General features: G+C 43.0%; 1 protein-coding gene across 1 annotated transcript in view; it reads right to left on the bottom strand.

Moving 5' to 3' along the window:
- Positions 1–10,333: 10,333 nt before the first annotated feature.
- The window catches only part of LOC113430909 (E3 ubiquitin-protein ligase TRIM7-like), a 25,430-nt gene continuing 16,616 nt past the window's right edge, over positions 10,334–19,147 (bottom strand). Inside the window, 4 exon segments of the mRNA XM_087954131.1 lie at positions 10,334–11,510; positions 12,201–12,233; positions 12,590–12,643; positions 12,788–12,903. Of these exon segments, the coding sequence (XP_087810257.1) occupies positions 10,942–11,510; positions 12,201–12,233; positions 12,590–12,643; positions 12,788–12,903 (772 nt within the window). The 3' untranslated portion in view covers positions 10,334–10,941.

Here is a 19,147-nt window from a genome sequence, read left to right as displayed (position 1 = left end):
AAATGAAGACAGTAGAGAGAGCTTCACAAAAACAACATCAAAGCTTAACACAGCACACCATTAACATGAAAAAAAACAAACCTTCCATTAATTTGATATCCCAAATTAATACATGATTAAGTTTGCATTTCTGATAGGATTACCGTAGAGCAAGAATTGCGAGTGGCAGAGAGATCTCCGCTCTGCTCCTCAAATTGAGCACTATAAAACGCTGCCTTACACCATCCGGTCAAATGGTTGTGCGGACTCTTCTAGAAAACTTCCAGTGACGGAGCAGCCACAACTCTGGGAAAGCAGCTTTTCCATTCTTTCATTGTTCTCACGGTCAGGAAATTTCTTACTTCTAGGTTGAAACTAGAAGCTTCCACCCGTTAATTCTCATCACTTGTGGCCCGGTTAGGCTAGTGTAATTCAGTTTCTGGAGGGGGGTGGTTGCCCTTGAAGTCTACCCCCAAATTTTGGCTGGCCTAGAATGCGGCACCCTGCCTGCTTGTGCTCACTGGCCAGGCTTGGGGTGGCCACATCACACCCCTGATGTTGTGGCGGCCGCTGCTTCCGAGTGCAACTTTGTTAGGAATGTAAGTCACCTAAGTTATTTGGGTCGGAAATATATAAACTAGGATAGACATTTTAATACTATGCCTTTAAGAGAATACTAAATCTGTAATTTGTTGTGGTTCCACTAATGGCCATAAGATGGAGCCAGAAACCTGGGTTGTTTAGTCTCAGTGAGTCTCTGTTTCCTTCTGTTGGAGAAAGTTGCCGTTCCTCCTAATGACTGTTACTGATCGTTGATGTAAGTCTGTTACTGAACTGTTTTTGATACTGGACTTTGATATTTGGATTATCCCTGAACTGGAAACTGACTGCTTTACCTGTGAATGACTTGGACTGCTTGTTTGGACTGTGCTTAAATGTTTATTGGAAGTAAAAACCTACATTTTCTGTACAGTGTATCTGTGTGCTGTGTGTGTGTTATTCTTCCCTACTCTCACTACGTCTCCCTGTATGCGCTCATTCTCCTAATGGGGAATTACCTCAACAAACTTGCAGCTCTGCTTTCAAAGCCCTCTGTGGCTCAGGCCAGGATAGCTGAAAGGCCATCATCCCCAACCCGTTCTCCTCTGTCCACCCCAGATGGCCACAGAGCACCAGCTAAGGATTCCCCCTCCTTAGGGGCAGTTGGAGGTCTCTGTGGGGCTCCCCCGCCCCCAGGGACGACCTCCCCATTGGCCCCACTTCAAGGGCTGCCAAAAACATGCCTTTCCCAGGGGGCCTTTGGGGGTGGCGCCTGTTCAAGGTTAAGTTAAGCTGAGCCAGGCCCAGGCTCCTAGCTGTCTGACCTAGCAACAACAGATCCTGTTTCTCAGTCAGCAAACAGTTCCTAACTTGTTGTTGTGGCTGTCCCAGCTCCTAATTTCTTATACACTGACAGTCCCTGCCTACCTTTTAAAATGATTTGCCACTAACTTCTAATTCTGTCACGGATGCTTTAAAAACTTATTCAGTATCTGGAGGGCGGAGCTGACGTCACGATGATACGGCTTGCAATCTCGGAGCTCTGAGATTGCAGCCGATATCTTTGCCCCTGGTTGGTCCAAACGGACCTAAACCGTCCCGTAGAGACGGTGATAGTGAAGGGAGCATCCTGTGGATCCCAGGGATATCGCAAAGTCCCTGGTCGATTCAGGAGAAGCCCTTTTTGCCAGCAGCGGAGAGGCAGCCATTAAAGCTGCTGAAGTTGGGAGAGCTCCGGAACGGAAGAGACTGAAAGAGAAAGTGTGTCGGCTTGGTGAGAACTTTTTTTTTTTTACCATTATTCTGAGATTTAAAAGGACACCCTAAGGAAAGGAAAAATCTGTAAAAGTTTTGACAGAACTGAATAAGCGGCGGTTTTTAAACGGAGATGTCAAAGTGAGGCTTGGCTTTTTACTTTTTTATTTTTTCTATTACTGGATTTCTATCGCGACTTAGCATTTGTTAACTGGACTGGTTTTTCTCTTATATATATCTATCTTTTCTTCTCTTTTTTGATTTTTCAACTTTTTAGATTAGAGGCTCCCTTTAGTTATTTTTCTTTTTTTTTATACATATATTGTTTCCTTTTTTAAAAACTTCTATTACGTTATGTCTGGGAAAGGAGGGGGAAAGTGAGAACAAAGAAACTTTGTAACACTGCCAACTAGAGGCTTGAAAATATTTTAGTTGAAGCTGAGAGAACTGTGAAAGACTCCCTTTCAAGGACACTGTAACTTGATAAGATAGAGGGAAGAGCATGGGAGAGTGTTATTACAGGTGTTCTTCTGGATTTCTATCAACAATTGAAGCTTGGCTTTGAAGCTTGTGGAGAAGAGAGCCATAACAAGAGCCTTGGATAATTAAATAAAGTGCAGTGGGTTTTTTCTGTTTTTTTTGTTTTTGTGTTACCCCTCACCAGCTCTACTGTACTCCTTTCTTTTTTTTAAAAAAAAAAAACTATTTTTGTAATATTTCTACTTTTGCTTTTTATTTTAAAGGGAAAGCCTCAAAATTTTTCCTTTTTCTTTTTTCATTGGGATTTTTGCTTTTTCCATCCATACTTTTGGTTTATTTTTATGTTTTTTTTATTTTTATTTTTGAGACCTCTTAATTGGATTAAGGTGTGAAGAACCTGAATAAATTTTTCTGTCATCCTTTTTATATTATTATTGGGCTTTTTTCTTCTTCTTATTTTTATCTTTTATCTTGGATTACAATTGACTATTTCATAATTGGATTAAGGTTCAGAAGAACCTGAAGATTTTTCTTTCTTTTTTTTTTTTTACTATCATTGGACCTTTTACTCTCTACTACTTTTATTTCCCACCTTGGATTATAATTGGCTACTTCACTAATCGGATTAAAAGAATTTGAAGATTTCGAATTGTTCAAAATGAGTAAGAAACTCATACCTTCTGGCGCCTCAACTTCTACTTCCTCCTCCCCACCATCTGGAGGACAACGTTTAATTCAGACAATGTTAAAGCAAGATAAAGACCAAGGAAAAGTGACCCTACAGATGATTATGCAAGGAATCCAAGACCTTAAAACAAAATCAGACAGTATTGAAAAGAGAATAGAGAACATTGAACAAAGAACAGAGAACATTAAACAAAGGACAGAGAACATTTAACAAAGAACAGGGAAGACTGATGAAAAAATTGAAAATATTCAACAAATGATGGCGAAGTATGATGAGAGATTACAAAAAATTGAAGAAGATAAACAAAGAGATAAGAAGATTGGAAACATTGACAGTAGATTAACAGTGGTTGAACAAGATAAAAGTGAGATGCTGAAGTGGGAGATGGACAGATCAGAATTCTATCTCAGATTTCAAAATATAGAGGAAGAAAAAGGACAAAATCTAGCTGCGATAATGATAGAAATACTGGCTAAGCTTTGGAAATAACAGAGGAGTAGATGATGGATGGAGTAGATGAGGTATACCGAGTTTTTACAAGATATGCGATGAGAAACAATCTATCAAGAGAAGTTCACATGAGATTTACAAAAAAAGCCATCAAAACACAAATATTACAAGTGGCAAGAGAGAAAACATTGAAATACAAAGGCAAGGAGATTGTGGTTTTAGAACAAATACCTAGAAGAGTGAGAGAGATGAGAAGAGAAGAGAATACCGATTCCTGACTAAAATGTTATAGAAAAAAGAGGTGAATTATAGATGGCTGATTCCAGAAGGACTAATGTTTACATGGCAAGACCAGAGACATAGAATTGATTCAATTGAGAAAGCAGAATTATTCTACTCAGAATTTTTTGGAAGGAGAGAGGAAGAGGCAGAAAAAGAGATTTCACTAATTGAATTCCAAGAGGATCAAATGGAGACTGAAAAAGAAGCCGCAGTAGGTGGACAGGTGGAGATCAAAGAACAACGTGAACCAAGATCTACGAGAGCTGCCAAACCAAGTTACAAAATATAATCATGGAAGAGAAAAAACTGAATATAAATGGACTTAATTCAGCTGTTAAAAGAAGGAAATTTTTTCATAAATTAGAGAAATTAAAATTCGATATAATTTGTTTACAAGAAGTAGATATTAAAAAACAATATGAACAATTGTTGGTACAGCCAAAATTAGGGAAAATATTCACTTCTTTGACTCAATGTAAGAAAAGAGGAGTGGTTTTACACATTAAAGAGACTATCCCAGCAAAATTGATCCATACTGATGAAGATGGAAAAGTATTAATGGTGGAAATAATGGACAATAATACGAAAACACTCCTGATTGCAATTTATGCTCCAAATGATAAACAAGAATTCTACAAAAAACTACATATGAAAATAATTGGACGGGACTATGTTAATATAGTTATGATGGGAGATTTCAATGGAATTGTAGACAATAAATTGGACTATACAGCAGCAACAACAAAGCGAAACAGAAAGACTCTCCCTGTTAGATTGCGGGAAGGAGAGACTTGAGACCAGTGTGACAGTTCAGCTCTTTATTTCCATGTATAGATCGGTACAAGATCTTGGAGCCGCGGCAGCCCTTTGTATAGGGATTGCTCGCGGCTTGTCGGCCAATGATGGGTCCTTGAATCTCCCGCGATCGGCTCGGCCAATCGCGGTTGATTCGTAGCGGACCAATCACTGCCGCTTAGTGGACCAATCGCAATGCAGTTTGTGTGGACCAATCAGAAGTTAATATTTGAAGTATGTTAATACAGAACACTCTCTAAATCCTTTTTTAAAATTTTAAAGGAAAAAGACTTTACACAATGGATGGAGAAAGAATTGGCCTTTTTCTTTAGAGAAATTAAAAAAGAAGATACTTCAATTCAGAATGTCTGGGACACAATGAAGGCATATGCTAGAGGCTTGATAATAGACTATATAAGGGAAAAGAACATTAGGAAAAGGCAAGCCACTAAAGTTTTAGAAGATGAGCATAAAAGACTTGAAAAAGCACTACAGAAAACGCCACAGAAAAAAGACATTAAACTAAAATTGGACATAATTAAACATAAAATGGGTCAAATAGAGAAAGAAGAATTAGCACAGAAAATTAGAGGTGCTAAACAGAACTATTTTGAAGATGCAAACAAACCAGGTAGATGGTTAGCATACAAATTGAGAAAGGAGGAAGAATCAAGGAAAATATTGCAGTTAATAGATGATCAAGGCCAAGTTTGCTATGGCAATAAAGAGAAAAAGGAAATTATTCGAGACTTCTACGGGCAACTATATAAGCAAGAGAATATTGATGAGGAAAAAGTCAAACAGTATCTACAGAATGCTAACCTGCCTAAGATATCCAAAGAGACTGAAGAAATGTTAGAAAGCAATATAACAATGATGGAATTAACTGAAGCACTTAAGAAACAAAATAATGGGAAAGCACCAGGCCCAGATGGGCTTCCGGCAGAATTCTATAAAACACTACAAGAATCGCTGAGCTTTCCATTGCTAGAAGTCATGAATGAAGTTATGTCAAAGAAGAAGATACCTAAAACATGGTCAGAAGCCTATATTACACTTATTCCAAAAGAAGAGGCTGATCCATTGCAAATTAAGAATTATAGACCTATTTCTTTACTAAATGCAGACTATAAAATCTTTGCTTCAATTTTGGCAGAAAGACTTAAAAAATACTTAAATAACTTTATTCATCCAGATCAAAATGGATTTCTGCCAAAGAGACAAATCAAAGACAATATGAGAGTAATTTTGGACACTTTGGAATATTATGAGGCACATCCCGAAAAGCAAATGGCTTTGATATTTTTAGATGCGCAAAAGGCATTTGATAATGTGAATTGGAGATTCATGTTATTATTATTGGAACAGATGGGCTTCGCCAGAAAATTTATTCAAGCAATAGAAGCCATATACTATAAGCAAACGGCAAAGGTAATGATAGAGGGAGAATTCACAGATTCTATCAATATAAGAAAAGGTACAAGACAAGAATGCCCACTATCACCTTTGCTTTTTGTATTAACTTTGGAAGTGTTGAATAGAAATATTAGAGATGATAAAATTATAAAAGGAATGAAAATCAAAAAGGAAGAATTTAAATTGCAAGCCTTCACGGATGATTTGGCCTTTATTTTGGAAGACCCTTTAGAAACAGCTCCAAAATTATTGGAAAAGATAGAGACATATGGTGAGGTGGCTGGTTTGAAAATAAATAAAGATAAAACAAAGATTTTGACAAAGAATATGCTACTAAGACAAAGAGAAGAACTGGCAGACCTATTGAAAATTCAAGTCACGAATAAGGTTAAGTATCTGGGGATACATTTGACACCAAGATGTAGTACATTAAAAGAGAATAATTACATTAAACTTAAACAGCAGAAAGCGTTAGATTTGATGAAATGGGAAAATCTACAATTGTCATTAATAGGGAGAATCTCAACAATCAAGATGAATATCCTACCCAGAATCTTAAACTTGTTTCAAACAATACCAATTAGGCTTGGAAAAGACTATTTTGAAGATTTAAATAAAATCGTTGTCAGCCTTCAAGATCTCTTCTACTGCTATGCATCTTTCTCACTGCTCTTCATCTTTCGGCTGTCATTAGCAACGGGGGGAGGGGGGATTGGAAGGGAAGAAAGCTGGAGGTGTTACATTCCTGTACTGTAATGAGAAGGAGGAGGGAGAGTATAAAATTCTTGTTCTTAAGTTTCTGTTTCCTTGCTCAACTGTCTTTCTACTGCGCAACTGCTAATTTTTATCAAAATATGTCAAGGTCAACGGACAGAAGCCTCATCACCACCTGCAGATGCCCACATGATCACATTCAAAACTTTTAATTGGAGGAAGATCTTGGACTTTGGGGGGTGGGATCAATTTCACCCCTTTGTATATGTGATCTGTGCGCCTAATTTCTTAGATTCAGAATTCTACCTGTAGCTACCACTTTAAAATTCAGTAAAAGTTTCTTTACTCTAATTTATGGAGTTGAAGTATCCGTATTTGCCGGCGTATAAGATGACTTTTTGTCCTGAAAAACATGCCTCCAAGTGGGGGTCGTCTTATACGCCGGCAACACGGGTATATTCTTCGCCTTGTTGGTGAGGAGGCTCGCTTCTCCCTCTCCTTGAGGTCATAGCAGGCACTGGCGAATTGCAAAGGGTTCCTCGTAAATTAGCTGCAGATCTCAGAGCGGGGACTTTGCATTCAGTTGTAGCCTTGAGCGTCGGGTTACCCGTAGCTCTGCCAGGGAGGGATTCGCCCGCAATCCGGCCGGCTCCCTCTCGCTGAGGTGGGGCGGAGGTGGGATGTGGGTCCCTACTACCGCTAAGGCTCAGCTAGAGGTAGCGCAGCTCTTGACCCGGCTTGCTCGGTTTCTTCCTTCCGTTTGTTTTGCTTCGCTGGCGATTTCACCTTTTGTGGAGCTGGGCGAAGGGACTGATCGGACCCCGCCTCTGGGGCTTAGACGTTACCCAGAATCAACCTGGTTTTCAGGCGCGTCCTTGGATGGACTCGGGAAAGGCAGGTGGAGAGGCTAGAAAGAAAAAGGATCTGGAACTCCTTCTTTCCTGCCAGATCCCTGGCAAGCAGCGTTGGGTAAGACCAGGCAGGCCCTGGCATTTTCGAAAGGACTTGCCTGTTGAGTGACATCAGCTTCTGAACTAAAGCCCACTATGTCAGATACAATAAAGCAGAATGGGTGTCTTTTTCTCTTTAAAGACGAAACAGAGGTTGGGGGTGGGAAGAGAAGAAGGGGAGCGATCATGTTAAAATGACAACTTTCTAGATCCAGTCCCGAAGGGGGAAAGGAAAAAAAACACAAACGCCTAATTTCCTTAATTTCACTGCGATTTCTCCTTTCTCACATCCCACATTGTCTTCTCTTGCTGCGGGGAGCAATGTCACCTTTTTACTCTGGTATCGATGGAAAAGCAGGTTTGGCAGCAGTATCAAGTAAAAGACAAGTGAAAGGCTGAGGAGGATTGACATCAAGATCAACTTATCTTCATTATGGGCAGCTTTGCAGGGTAGTTCATATTTCAGTTCATATTTTAGCAAGCATAATTTAATGATAGTGGCTGGCAAGTCAAATCTTAGATGCATTGCTAAAATGGGATCTGCAAATGGGGTTTTCAGAAAGCTAAAGGAAGGGAGTGTGGGTGTGAAAATTTGGATATAATTAATCATGGCTAGTTTAAAATGCAACATTGCCACAATTAATATCAGAGTGAAAATTATGCTTCTGCAGGCCCTATTTGTGTCTTTCCGGCTTAGGTGAAATAAAATTCTTTTAATAAAGTTGCCTGTCCATGACAAGTCATGGTAAATGGGTAATTTGAAATTTAGGCACACACACACATTTTATAAAACTATGAACTATAACCTGCTCTGAATCAGAAAATTACTTATGTTCTATTATTTGGCATACTTTCACAGCCTTGTGAGTTTTCCTGCATGTCATAAGCATTTGAATATAAATTAACATGTTGAAATCAAATCTGATGTTCTTTTACCTTTTATTTGGTATGTGGAAGGTGTGCGGAAGAGGGGGTAGTCTTATACGGCGAGTATATAACAAACTCTATATTTTGAGTGGAAATGTTGGGGGGTCGTCTTATACGCCCAGTCGTCTTATACGCCGGCAAATATGGTATTTCTTGGATTTTGAATGGAGCTCGGACTGACAATCGTGCTGAAGTATATATGGCAAGGCAAGAAAGCGAGAATAAAGCTCAAACTTTTACAAGATGCTAGAATTAGAGGAGGATTTGGTTTGCCTAATTGGGAGTTGTACTATCAAGCTGCAAATTTGATGTGGTTTAAGGAATGGATAACATTAAGAAAGACTAGCTTGTTGACACAGAATTACTTGAAGGACATGATTTGTTGTTGGGCTGGCATGCTTTTCTATGGTATAAGTGGGAACTAAAACACAGGGCTATTTTAGAAGACATCATATACAGGAGTCTTTGTGGTTAAATTGGGAGAAGATTAAAAGAATGTTATTTGAAAATTCCAGTTTGGTTATCGTCTATTGAAGCATTTTCCTATCCTATAATATACAAGAAGGAACAAACAGTTAGATATGGGGAAATATTGGATGAAAAGGGTGAACTTAAATCGATGCAAAATTTAGAGGAACAAGGTATAAAGATGAATTGGTTTTCATATGCGCAAATACATTCAAGGTATGATGAAGATTTTAAAACAGAAGGATTCTATGATAAATTGACTGATTTAGATTTGACAGGTACTGATGAAAAGGTGATTAAAAAACTATATGGTTATTTATTGGAAATTAAACTAGAGGAAGAACAAGTTAAAGAAACTATGATTGCTTGGGGGAAGAATTTTGGATACGGGATTGATTTAGAGAAATGGCAAAAATTGTGGTCTCAAAATTATAAAGTGACAATGTCAACAGCATATAAAGAAAATTTGTATAAGATGTTTTACAGGTGGCATTCCCCCCCCCCGACAAGAATAGCAAGAATGTTCAAGAATAAATCCGAAAAATGTTGGAAATGTCATCAGATACCTGGCTCATATTACCATGTGTGGACTTGTGAGGACGCTAGAAAATATTGGACTAAAATTCGCATGTGGTTGGAAAAAATGATAAACACATAGACTTGAAACCAGAGATTTTTTTATTGGGAATTTTACCTGATACATATAGTAAAGATTTGAAATACCTGATTGTAAATGTATTAACAGCGGCTAGGATCGTATTTGCTAAAAATTGGAAAAATGAGAAAATACCATCGCAGGAGGAAATCATTAAGAAAATATTGGAATGTGCTGAAATGAGTAGATTGACATTTGAAATTAGAGAACAAGAGGATAAACAATTTTATAAAATCTGGGACCTTTTCTATCAATGGTTAGATAATAAAACACAATAACAGAATATCTAGAATTTCAGAAAACAATGAATATATTAAGATATATTTCTTTCTTTCTTTTTTTTGATATTATATCTATAAAATGTTTTTAGGATAGATTTGGTAGGAGTATATGAATTGTTATAAAATAAACTAAGTAAATTATAGTTATCTCGCAAAGTATGAATGAATAAAATTATAGTCAAATGATTGTTTAATAGTAATATTAGGGTATTTAATCTTTGATTGATATTATGAGTTATTATGCAGTGTAAGTGTAATTGAGACTACGAAATGGATGCACAAAAAATTGGTAAACCAACCGACACACTGCTTCTATATTTATGAAAGAAAGCTGGATGTTTTTATGTTTTGCTTGTTTTTGTTGGTCTTTAAAAATCAATAAAATTGTTTTAAAAAAAAACAAAACTTAATTCAGTATCTGTAAATCACCTAGATAAGTGATACAAGTAAAACATAAATATGTTGCGTTTTTAATAAGTTCAGAGTAACATAAATGTAGAATCGCATGCAGGTATTAAGGTATCACTTTTACTGATTCTAAAGGCCCTTTAACCGTCTCTCTCTCTCATCTAAACTGAGAGCCCCAGAGTCAGGCAGGGATGCCCAACCTTGGCAGCACCTGGAGGATGCAGGGCCTTCCAACACCTGAATTCCCCAGGTAGCTCTGCTGGCTGGGAATTCTGGGAGTTGAAGTCCGCACATCTCCCGGGTGCCCAGGTTGAGAAACATTGTGTTAACGCACAACAAAGGTGCAGCACCTGGCAGGAGGTGGCATGGAGGGTCTTGCCCAAACAAGGACACTTCAAAAGGGGGCTCAGAGGGGCCAGGAGGCATCACTGGGTCACAGCCCCACCACCTCTCGGTCAGTTGGAGCCACGAAGCTCTTGGCAGCCCCCAACCAGCCTGGACTGAGCATGGCAAAAGGATAAGGAGGTTGGGCATGGTGCGGGGAGGGGCGACGACATCTGGTCCTCTTGCCAGATGTGGCCTTGAAGGCGCGAGGAGGTGGGGCTGAGCTCCTCAACTCTGGTCAGTACGTGAACTGTTGTAAGTTGAGGACTATCAGTTCCAAAGATCTTTTATAGGAAGTGGAAATTGCTCACATTGAAAGGTGACCCTCACCCGGCCCAGATAGAAAAAAGGCCAGAGTGTCTCCCCCAGTAGGGGCGCCATCTGGAAGGTGTAGAGGGAATCCTCCGTCTCCGCATCCAGGAACTCCACTTCTTTTGCCTCACAGTCCAGCCTCACCTGCAGCCTCTGCAGCGGCTTTTTCAAGCTCAGCTTCTGCTGATATGTGTCAAAAGTGACAATCTCCCTCCCACTCTTCCCCACAGCCCAGATTCCTTCCCGAGGGCTCAGCTGGAACCTCCCCTTCCTGCGGACGGACTCCTTTGCCACCCCGATGGCCCAACATGCTGTGCCCCACACCAGGCCATTGTCGGCCGCCTCCTGCACGGACACTTCCCAGCAGTTCCATCCTGTGGTGAATCCTTCAGAGCCCAGGACACACAATTCCTGGTCGAACCTCTCTGGCACATCTGGATAATTCTGGTATCTGTAGGCCCAAGTAACAGTGGAGCCCTGGCACAGGAGCCGGGGGTGGGCGGTTGAGACATTCGGCTTGACGTAGACTGCAGGATGGAGAACAGAAACTCTCAGATGGGCTGGGAACAGGGGAGGGCAAAGCCGGTCATAGAGGTTTCCCCACTCCCGGGCCTTGGACCCCTACCGTGCCTTGAGCCTTTCGGAACCAGGCTGCAGAGGTGGTCGGTGACTGTGAATGCACCTGTGCGCATCCCCACTCGTGCAAGCCAAGGGATATGGTTTCCCTCCACACACGCAGGACCATCCCCTACCTCCACCCCAACCCCCAACCCCGAATCAGCAAAGGCGAAAGGTTGGGGAACTCCATCTTAGAGGATGCTTCCCCCGGTCAGGGAAGGGAAGCGTGGCTGCTTAGACCTGCTTAGAGGGCAGAGGGCAGCAGGATGCCAAGGGGAGCAAACTGGGCCGTTCGGTCATCCCTGGAATTTGCTACCGTGAATCACGGTGTCTGGCAGGCTTGAAAGAAGTGCCAGCTTGATCCCTAAATATATCATCCTCTGCAGCTGCCCAAGGCCCACCCACCACACTTGGATGGCTGCTAGGGGGTCAGAGGTCCCCCCGTTTACAGCAGCGCCTGCTGACCCGTCAGCTGCCTGGAGAGCTGGTTCAGGCAGGGGGTGTCCAACGTCAAGGGTACACAGGGTGCTGCAGCTGGGCCCCACCCTCTACTGTGCAGCCTGGCCCTGACGTAGACCTTTTCCTCCATGTGCTGTTACCTTTACAAGATCTTGGCTGTTCTGGAGCAAGTACTGGGGAAGAAGGAATAGAAGTTAAAATCAGGATGGGGGGCTTGGAGAAGCCCCCTCGCCCACTTCTCACAAGGCACAACTCAACACCGACACTCCCGCTGTGCACTTCATTGCCCAGGAAGCTCTCAGCGCCCTCTCCCGTAGCTCTTTTCTGGCTCCGCCTGGCTGCTGTGGGACCCCCACTCCTCCCCCAGAGGCTGCCTTTGGGGCCCTCCAGATTTGGGGCTTCCACTCCACGGAGGAAGCCACTCCCACTCCTGGCGATGTGGGAAACCGCTGAGGCCTGTGAGGCCTGGTAGTCTTTGCAAGCGCCTCCCCCACTGACTCCTCCCCCTGCCAAGCCCCAGGGGGTTTACCCGTGGCCAGAAGTCGATCCTGGTTCTCCCTGGTCAGAATCGCCTGCAGAGAGGCTGAGATTCGGAGGAAAGGAAAAAATGAGGCCTGGCTTACCCAAGATCCCCCAGTAGGAAAGGGGGCAGAAGGAGGGCCCAGAACTCCTGGGGCTCCTCCTGAGGGCCCAAGACACCCAGCCCCCTCATGAAAGGGCCCCTCACCTTTGTAATTGTCCACAATCTGCCTTACAGAAGCGTTTTTCACCAAGAGGGTGCGGAGTCTGTCTTGCAGCCTGGGAGAGATGCTCTCTACGCGCCCCACCACGTAACTCTGGCACCTGCGACACAAGGAGGGTGGCTGTCAGGGTTCCAGCAGTTACTCCAATTAAATCATGAGCCTTGAGCCACACTCCCAAAACTAAAGAAGATTTATTTGAAGCTACCATTCTACGTCTGGCACTAATATGGGCGTAGCCAACTCTGAGATATGAAATTCACTGTCACCCCTGATCCTGCTTTCCCCCCACCCACCCCTCTGGGTGTATCATCTAAGATAAAAAATGTCCATAGCCAAGAGTCATCAATCATGCTCTCCAATTAGATTTTTTCGTGCAGAAGCTTCAGTCATCTAATCAGTCTTAGAAGAAAATATGAATGGAATGTACTTTCAATTCCACACTGCCGCCTGCTCTTTGAAATTCCCCCCTTCTTTCTGTTGTCAACTATAAAACTTGTATACAAAATGTTTTATGAGTTGACAACGGCCTCACACAGCTACCCGGCTGCCTCCCCGCATCACAGGGGGGCTGGGTGAGGGCTGGGTTGGCCATGGTGTGTGTGAAACAAGCTGGTCCTTTCCAGCATCTTGCCTGGCGAGTACAGGACTCGGGTTTTCCAAACCTGAGTTTAGCATGTGGCCTGAATCCTGCCTTGCTTCTTATGCAACCATTGTTTGTTGCTTTGATCGCAACCGACTCTGCACACTGAACCAGTCTAGAGTTCAGTAGAGAAGCAAGGAAAGACACAAACTCATCACAAACATCAATGTGATTCTGATCTTACTGTACCAAGGACTAAGGGATCCAAAGCAAAGAAACCAGGTTTCCTGCAACAACTGAGTTTCCACCACTTCCCTCCACCCCAAGTGGATAGTCTGCCTGGGGATCGTCCAAATGGCTGCAGAAGAGAAGAGTTGCCCCCGAGGGTCCTTGGGGATCGGCTGTTTTCTTGAAGACCTTTCATTACCCAACTGAGCAACATCATCAGTGCCAGAAGGGAGTGCGGTTTGCTCTCCTTTCACATACAGGTAACCCTCAACTATTTGTTTTGTGAACATTTAAAGTTACGGTAGTGAAAAAAGTGCCCTCCGGCCATTTTGCAGAGTTTCGACCTTTGCAGCATCCCCACGGCCACGGGATCCAAGTGCAGTTGCTTGGCAACTGGCTCACACTTATGACCACTGCTGGATCCCAAGGTCATGTGGCCGTCGGATGACCAAAGCCCACAGGGAAGCCAGGTTCACTTAACAACCAGTTTACTTACCTATAAACGGCAGTGATACGCTTAACAAGTGTGGCAAGAAAGGTCGTAAAAACCCAGTTAACAACTGTCTCACTTAGTAACAGAAATCTTGGCTTCAGCTGTGGTCGTGAGGTCAAGGACTGCCTGCACTCCTGGCTTGCCCTGACAGTATTGGTGGGACTGTTGTTCTCTCCTTGGGGGCTCCCTGGTTGGGCTGCTGTTTGCTGTTGGATTGGTGGTCTGCATTGGTGGTGCCTAATCTGTGTTGTTTATAACGCCTGACCAACAACCGAGCCCAACTGAGAGCAACCTACTTGTGTATCAAGGGGGAGCAAACCCCACTGTCAGGTTTGGAAGCCATATTGAGATTCGATGCTCCTATGCTGCCACAATTGAGCCTGGGAAAGTGGGGATGGTGGAGGGAATTAATTGGAGTATATCTAGACAAAATAAAATTATTTTGCTGGTTCAAGGTCACGTAGTGTTGCGCATAGTGAAAAGGAAGTCGTACTTTGGGACGGATGGTGATTGGACCTTGTGATGTGGTGATAGGTATGGGGAATGGATTTGTAAGAAAGGAAGGAAGCCTGAAACTTTCAGATTTGGAATTCCAGGTGTGCCAGTTACTATCCAAATAAAAGGAACTTTTCAGAGATGTCTGTCTCGGAGTTATTGGATTATAAGGCGCTATCGATGTGGCCAGGCTGGTCATAGGGCAGCCAACTGTCTGGCTCCTGCATCTGTTTCACAACCGAGGCCTAGTACAGCTGCCAGGGACAAAGAAATCCACGGAAGCCTCCAGACACTAACCGGTTTGCTAGACACGCTGTAGAAGGTCCCCTCCACCCAGAAGAGAGTGAGGACCTTCCAGCCAAAAAAATCCTTCCCAGGAAGGTAGATGAGAGGCGGCGGCTCTATAACCCCAAAGGCCTCTCTCGCCCGGCATCAGCACGTGCGCACACCCACACACAGAACACCCACTCAAACACCCACTCACTATCCCCACAGCGCGAGAATAACAGGAATAATAGTCTTCTTCCCCCCCCACTCCACCCGCCACTAGCTTTGCGGTTGCGACTTGTGTCCCCGCTCTTTGGTTCGGTTTTTCCTGCAACTGACTCCCGCCTCACACTTTTGAAAGAGCGAGAGCGGCCTGAGGAGTCGTTGAAGCGCGCCCCATTGGGGGAGAGAGAGAAAGGCGTATTATTACATGAGCCTTTTAAACTCGTGAGAATGGGCTTCCCGGGCAAAAACCGTTTATTTACATTTGGGCAGCCAGGAATCGTTTGCAAAACCGCTTTGCCTTCGCCAGTCCTCTTTGCAAAGCACCGCCGCGGCTCTTCCTTTTTGCCTTTCCCTTCCCGAGGCAACATGGGACTCAGGCATGATATTCCCCTCTGAAAAAAAAATGGGGCCGGCCAAAGAGACCCCCCCACCGCGTGCCAAGAAATCGCTGCCCAGCTCCCTTTTCCTGCCGCTCAGCAGGCTCCGCTCGCACCGCCCGCCCGCCCGGGCTCCACTCAGGTATCCGGCTGGGGCTGTCAGGAGTTGCTACCGCTGGCGTGGCTCGCGCAGCTCAGTCCCGCGTTGCCTCGGGAAGGAAAGGCAAAACCAGGAGCCGCTGCTGCCGTTGCAAGCGCCGCCGCGGCTCTTCCTTTTGCCTTTCCTTCCTGAGGCAACGCGGGACTGGAGCCACGCAGAGCCGTGCCAGCGGTAGCAACTCCTGACTCGGGGTCTCCGAGGGGAGGAAGGAGGAGGAGAAGGGGGAAAGGGGGGCGATTCCCAAAAATTGGAATTCGATTTTAATCGGAAGAATATCATGTCTGGGGACTGGAGCTGTGTGGAGCTGCGCCGGGCAGTAGCAACTCCTAACTCAGGGGGCCTCTGAGGGGAGGGGAAGGAGGAGAAGAAAGGGGGGAAGGGGGCGGGGCTGATTCCCCCCAAAAATCGGAATTCCGATTTTAGTCGGAAGAATATCATGTCTGGTAGGACTTGCTTGGCTGGATAAATGGACCCCTACCATCAAGTGGGAAGATGGATACAGAAAAATCTAGGTTGGCAGCTCCAGTTCTGTTTAAAAAAAAGATGTGGCTTCCCCTTATGTGTGGACGTTTGGGGTTTAATGGGATGTGAGTTAAAAACATGGACCCCCTCCCCCTCATGAGGGACTTATTAAATCACTTGTCTAAAGGCAAGGTATTTACCAAGCTAGAAGCCCACTATCGAGTTCACATAAAGGAGGGAGACGAATGGGAAACTGCCTTCAACTGTCCTCTGGGTAGTTTCCAGTTCCGAGTCATGTCTTTCAGACTCCAATGACCCCCCCACGCTATTTATGCAACTAATCAATGAAGTGTTACATCCACACCGGTACAAAGGGGTCCTTGTCTACTTGGGCGACACTCTTATATTCAGCAAAACCATCGAAGAACATATCAAATGAGTCAGGCAAGTACTGAAAAAACTTTTAGCTGCCAAGTTATAGGCAAAGCTGTCAAAATGTGAATTCCATAAAGAGACGTTGGGCTACCAAGTGTCTAATCAAGGGATTGAAATGGACCCTGGAAAAGTGAAATTATTTGCGCTGAGCCCATCCTCCAGCACCGGACCCAACCAGAACTTTCATAGTCTAAACTGATGCTAGTGATATGGCTGTCGCGGCGATTGTTCTCCAGAAGAACTCTCAAGACTAGCTAATGCTTGCGCTTATGTGTCCAAAATGTTGATGGACACAGAGCATAGGTGGGCGGTTTGGGAAAAAGAGGCATTTGCCGTGCGATGGGCTTTACTATCTTGGAGGCATTTCCTGGAAGAAGTGAAGGAGCCTTTCGAGGTGAGGACTGATCATAAGAATCTCAAAGCTCTAAAGACCCCTTGGAAGCTATCACCTAAACAACCCCACTAGGCTCAATACTTCAAGAGATTCAACTTTTAACATGAAATATATCCCAGGGGGGAAAACATACTGGTGCATGCCTTGTCGAGAAAACCCCAATTTGACAGTTGCCGGGAGGAGGTAGTACAAACTATCATATCAGAAGTCCAACCCGCAGGCCAAGTAACCACCCAAGGCCAAGCCAAACGCAGCCCCAGATGCCTAGAAGACAAACTGACAGCTGAGTTGAAAGCAGCAATTTTAACCAATCCATGGTTTGTTGAACATCAACCCGATTTGACAATGAACGAAGGATTGGCTTGGAAAGGAACCAAGATTTATGTGCCCAATACCTTAAGACTAATGGTACTGGGCTTCCGGTTTGAGTTTCTTTGGCGACAGACCGTAATCTGTGATCGTGCGCAGTTTCGATCTGTGCTCGCCGCTGGAGCACCCCGAGCCAGCTGGTTTTGGGGCTAAGCCACCCAGTAGAGGTGGTGAAGAGGGGGGAGACTGTCAGCAGGGTCAAGGAGAGTCACATCTCTCCTCCCCAGCTGGCCTTTACTCCCTTTCCCGAAGGCGGTTGCAGCGGTGGTCAGAAATGGCCACCTCAAAGAAGAACTCCACCGGAAAAGAATGTGCAGGAGGAAGATAAGAAGAGAACGTTTTGGCTGACTGGGTCGAACTGAAAAAGCAACAATACAACGTACCCTGGAATTTGAATTACTGTATAAAGAACAACATTGTTCCCAAAGAAGACTTTGAAGCGACGAATGAGAGAGGGAATGGAAAGGATTTGGGTTTTTTTTCTTCTTTTCTTCCCTATATTGACAACTAAGAGATTTAAGCAAGAAACCAGCAAAAATCCACTTTGACATTAACAGGTATTTAAGCTGAAAATAAAATGTCAAAGGGATAATAAAAATTTCTGGATTCTCAAAAACTTTTAAAAGGAAGGAAAAAAACAAAAGGGTGGGATCTGGAAAAATGGAGGAGACCACCTGGAAGTGAAAGGAATTAACAGTGAAACTTTAACAAGATTCCTAAAAGATACATTTTCACTGAAACTTTGTAACAAGATAAGAGAACCCCAGGAACAGAAAGTGGAAAAAAGAAGCAAGAAGGAACAGCTTTGGTTTATTTGGATTACTTGGTGATTTTTGGATTTTGGCTAATGGATGTAAACTTGTAAAGGACTAAAATTAATCGGGTGGTTGTTTAAAAGTTTTTAAAATGGTATCACTCTTGGAAGAATTGAGAATGGAACTTAAAAAACAGAAAGAAGATGCACAAGAAGGAAGAGGTTCTTTTGGCTTCGTATTTCGATTTTTAGAAAGGGAGATCCTGAACTATGAGAAACAACAAGAAATGCCTGTAGAACAAGAAGGGTGGGACAAAGAAGAAGCCATCTTCAATGACCAAGTATTTCTATGTGGGGAAAAGAAAGGAAAGGGGGGAAAGAGAGTGAAAAATTTAAGATTTGAAAAAACAACCCCAAAAAAGAATAGTTTGAAAAGTAATTACAACATTAGGAAGAAACAGAAGAGAGGATTACAAGAAGAGAGAATCAGAATTAGAGAGAGAAGGGGTCAAAAAGGGAAGGGAGAAGAGGGGGAAGAGGGAAAGGAAAAGAAATTATAAAGGACAGAAGCAGGACATAGAGAATCAGGGAAAACGTACAAGAATTAAGGGTATAAGCCTATTTAGAAAACACAGAGAGAATGGGTGAAAACTTAATTGAAAGGGGGATTCTGCAAGGGTACATAAGATAGTATTGTTACATTAGAAATGGAAATGAACTTTGAAAATATAAAACAAGTGTGATTAAAATGATAGATAAAATACTCATTGTAATGTAATGGAATGTTTAATAAATAAATGAAATAAAGAGAATGAGAGAATGAAATTAGGAAAGGAGGGGAACATTTTAATTATGTGTTATAAAAATTTAAGTGAAGAGGAATATGAAGAAACATGAAAAAATTATGGAAATATAAGTGTTCCTAGAAATATGATACCCTATTGAAAAAAATGTTAAAGATGTCAAAGACTATAATTAACATTAATGATAGAGCTGAATTGGAATAGAATAAGTACTGTATTTTATTTATTATTGTTATATATATATTTTCTCTTTGAGAACTTAGTGCGTATTTTAACAATGTACCAAGCAGAATTTGACTGGA

The sequence above is a fragment of the Notechis scutatus genome, chromosome 2 (genome assembly GCF_049901735.1).
Source record: "Notechis scutatus isolate UNSWTSFEM ecotype Mainland chromosome 2, rNotScu1.2, whole genome shotgun sequence".
Taxonomy (NCBI): domain Eukaryota; kingdom Metazoa; phylum Chordata; class Lepidosauria; order Squamata; family Elapidae; genus Notechis; species Notechis scutatus.
Note: the sequence above shows the minus strand (reverse complement) of the source record. Positions and strands in the feature narration are given on the sequence as shown.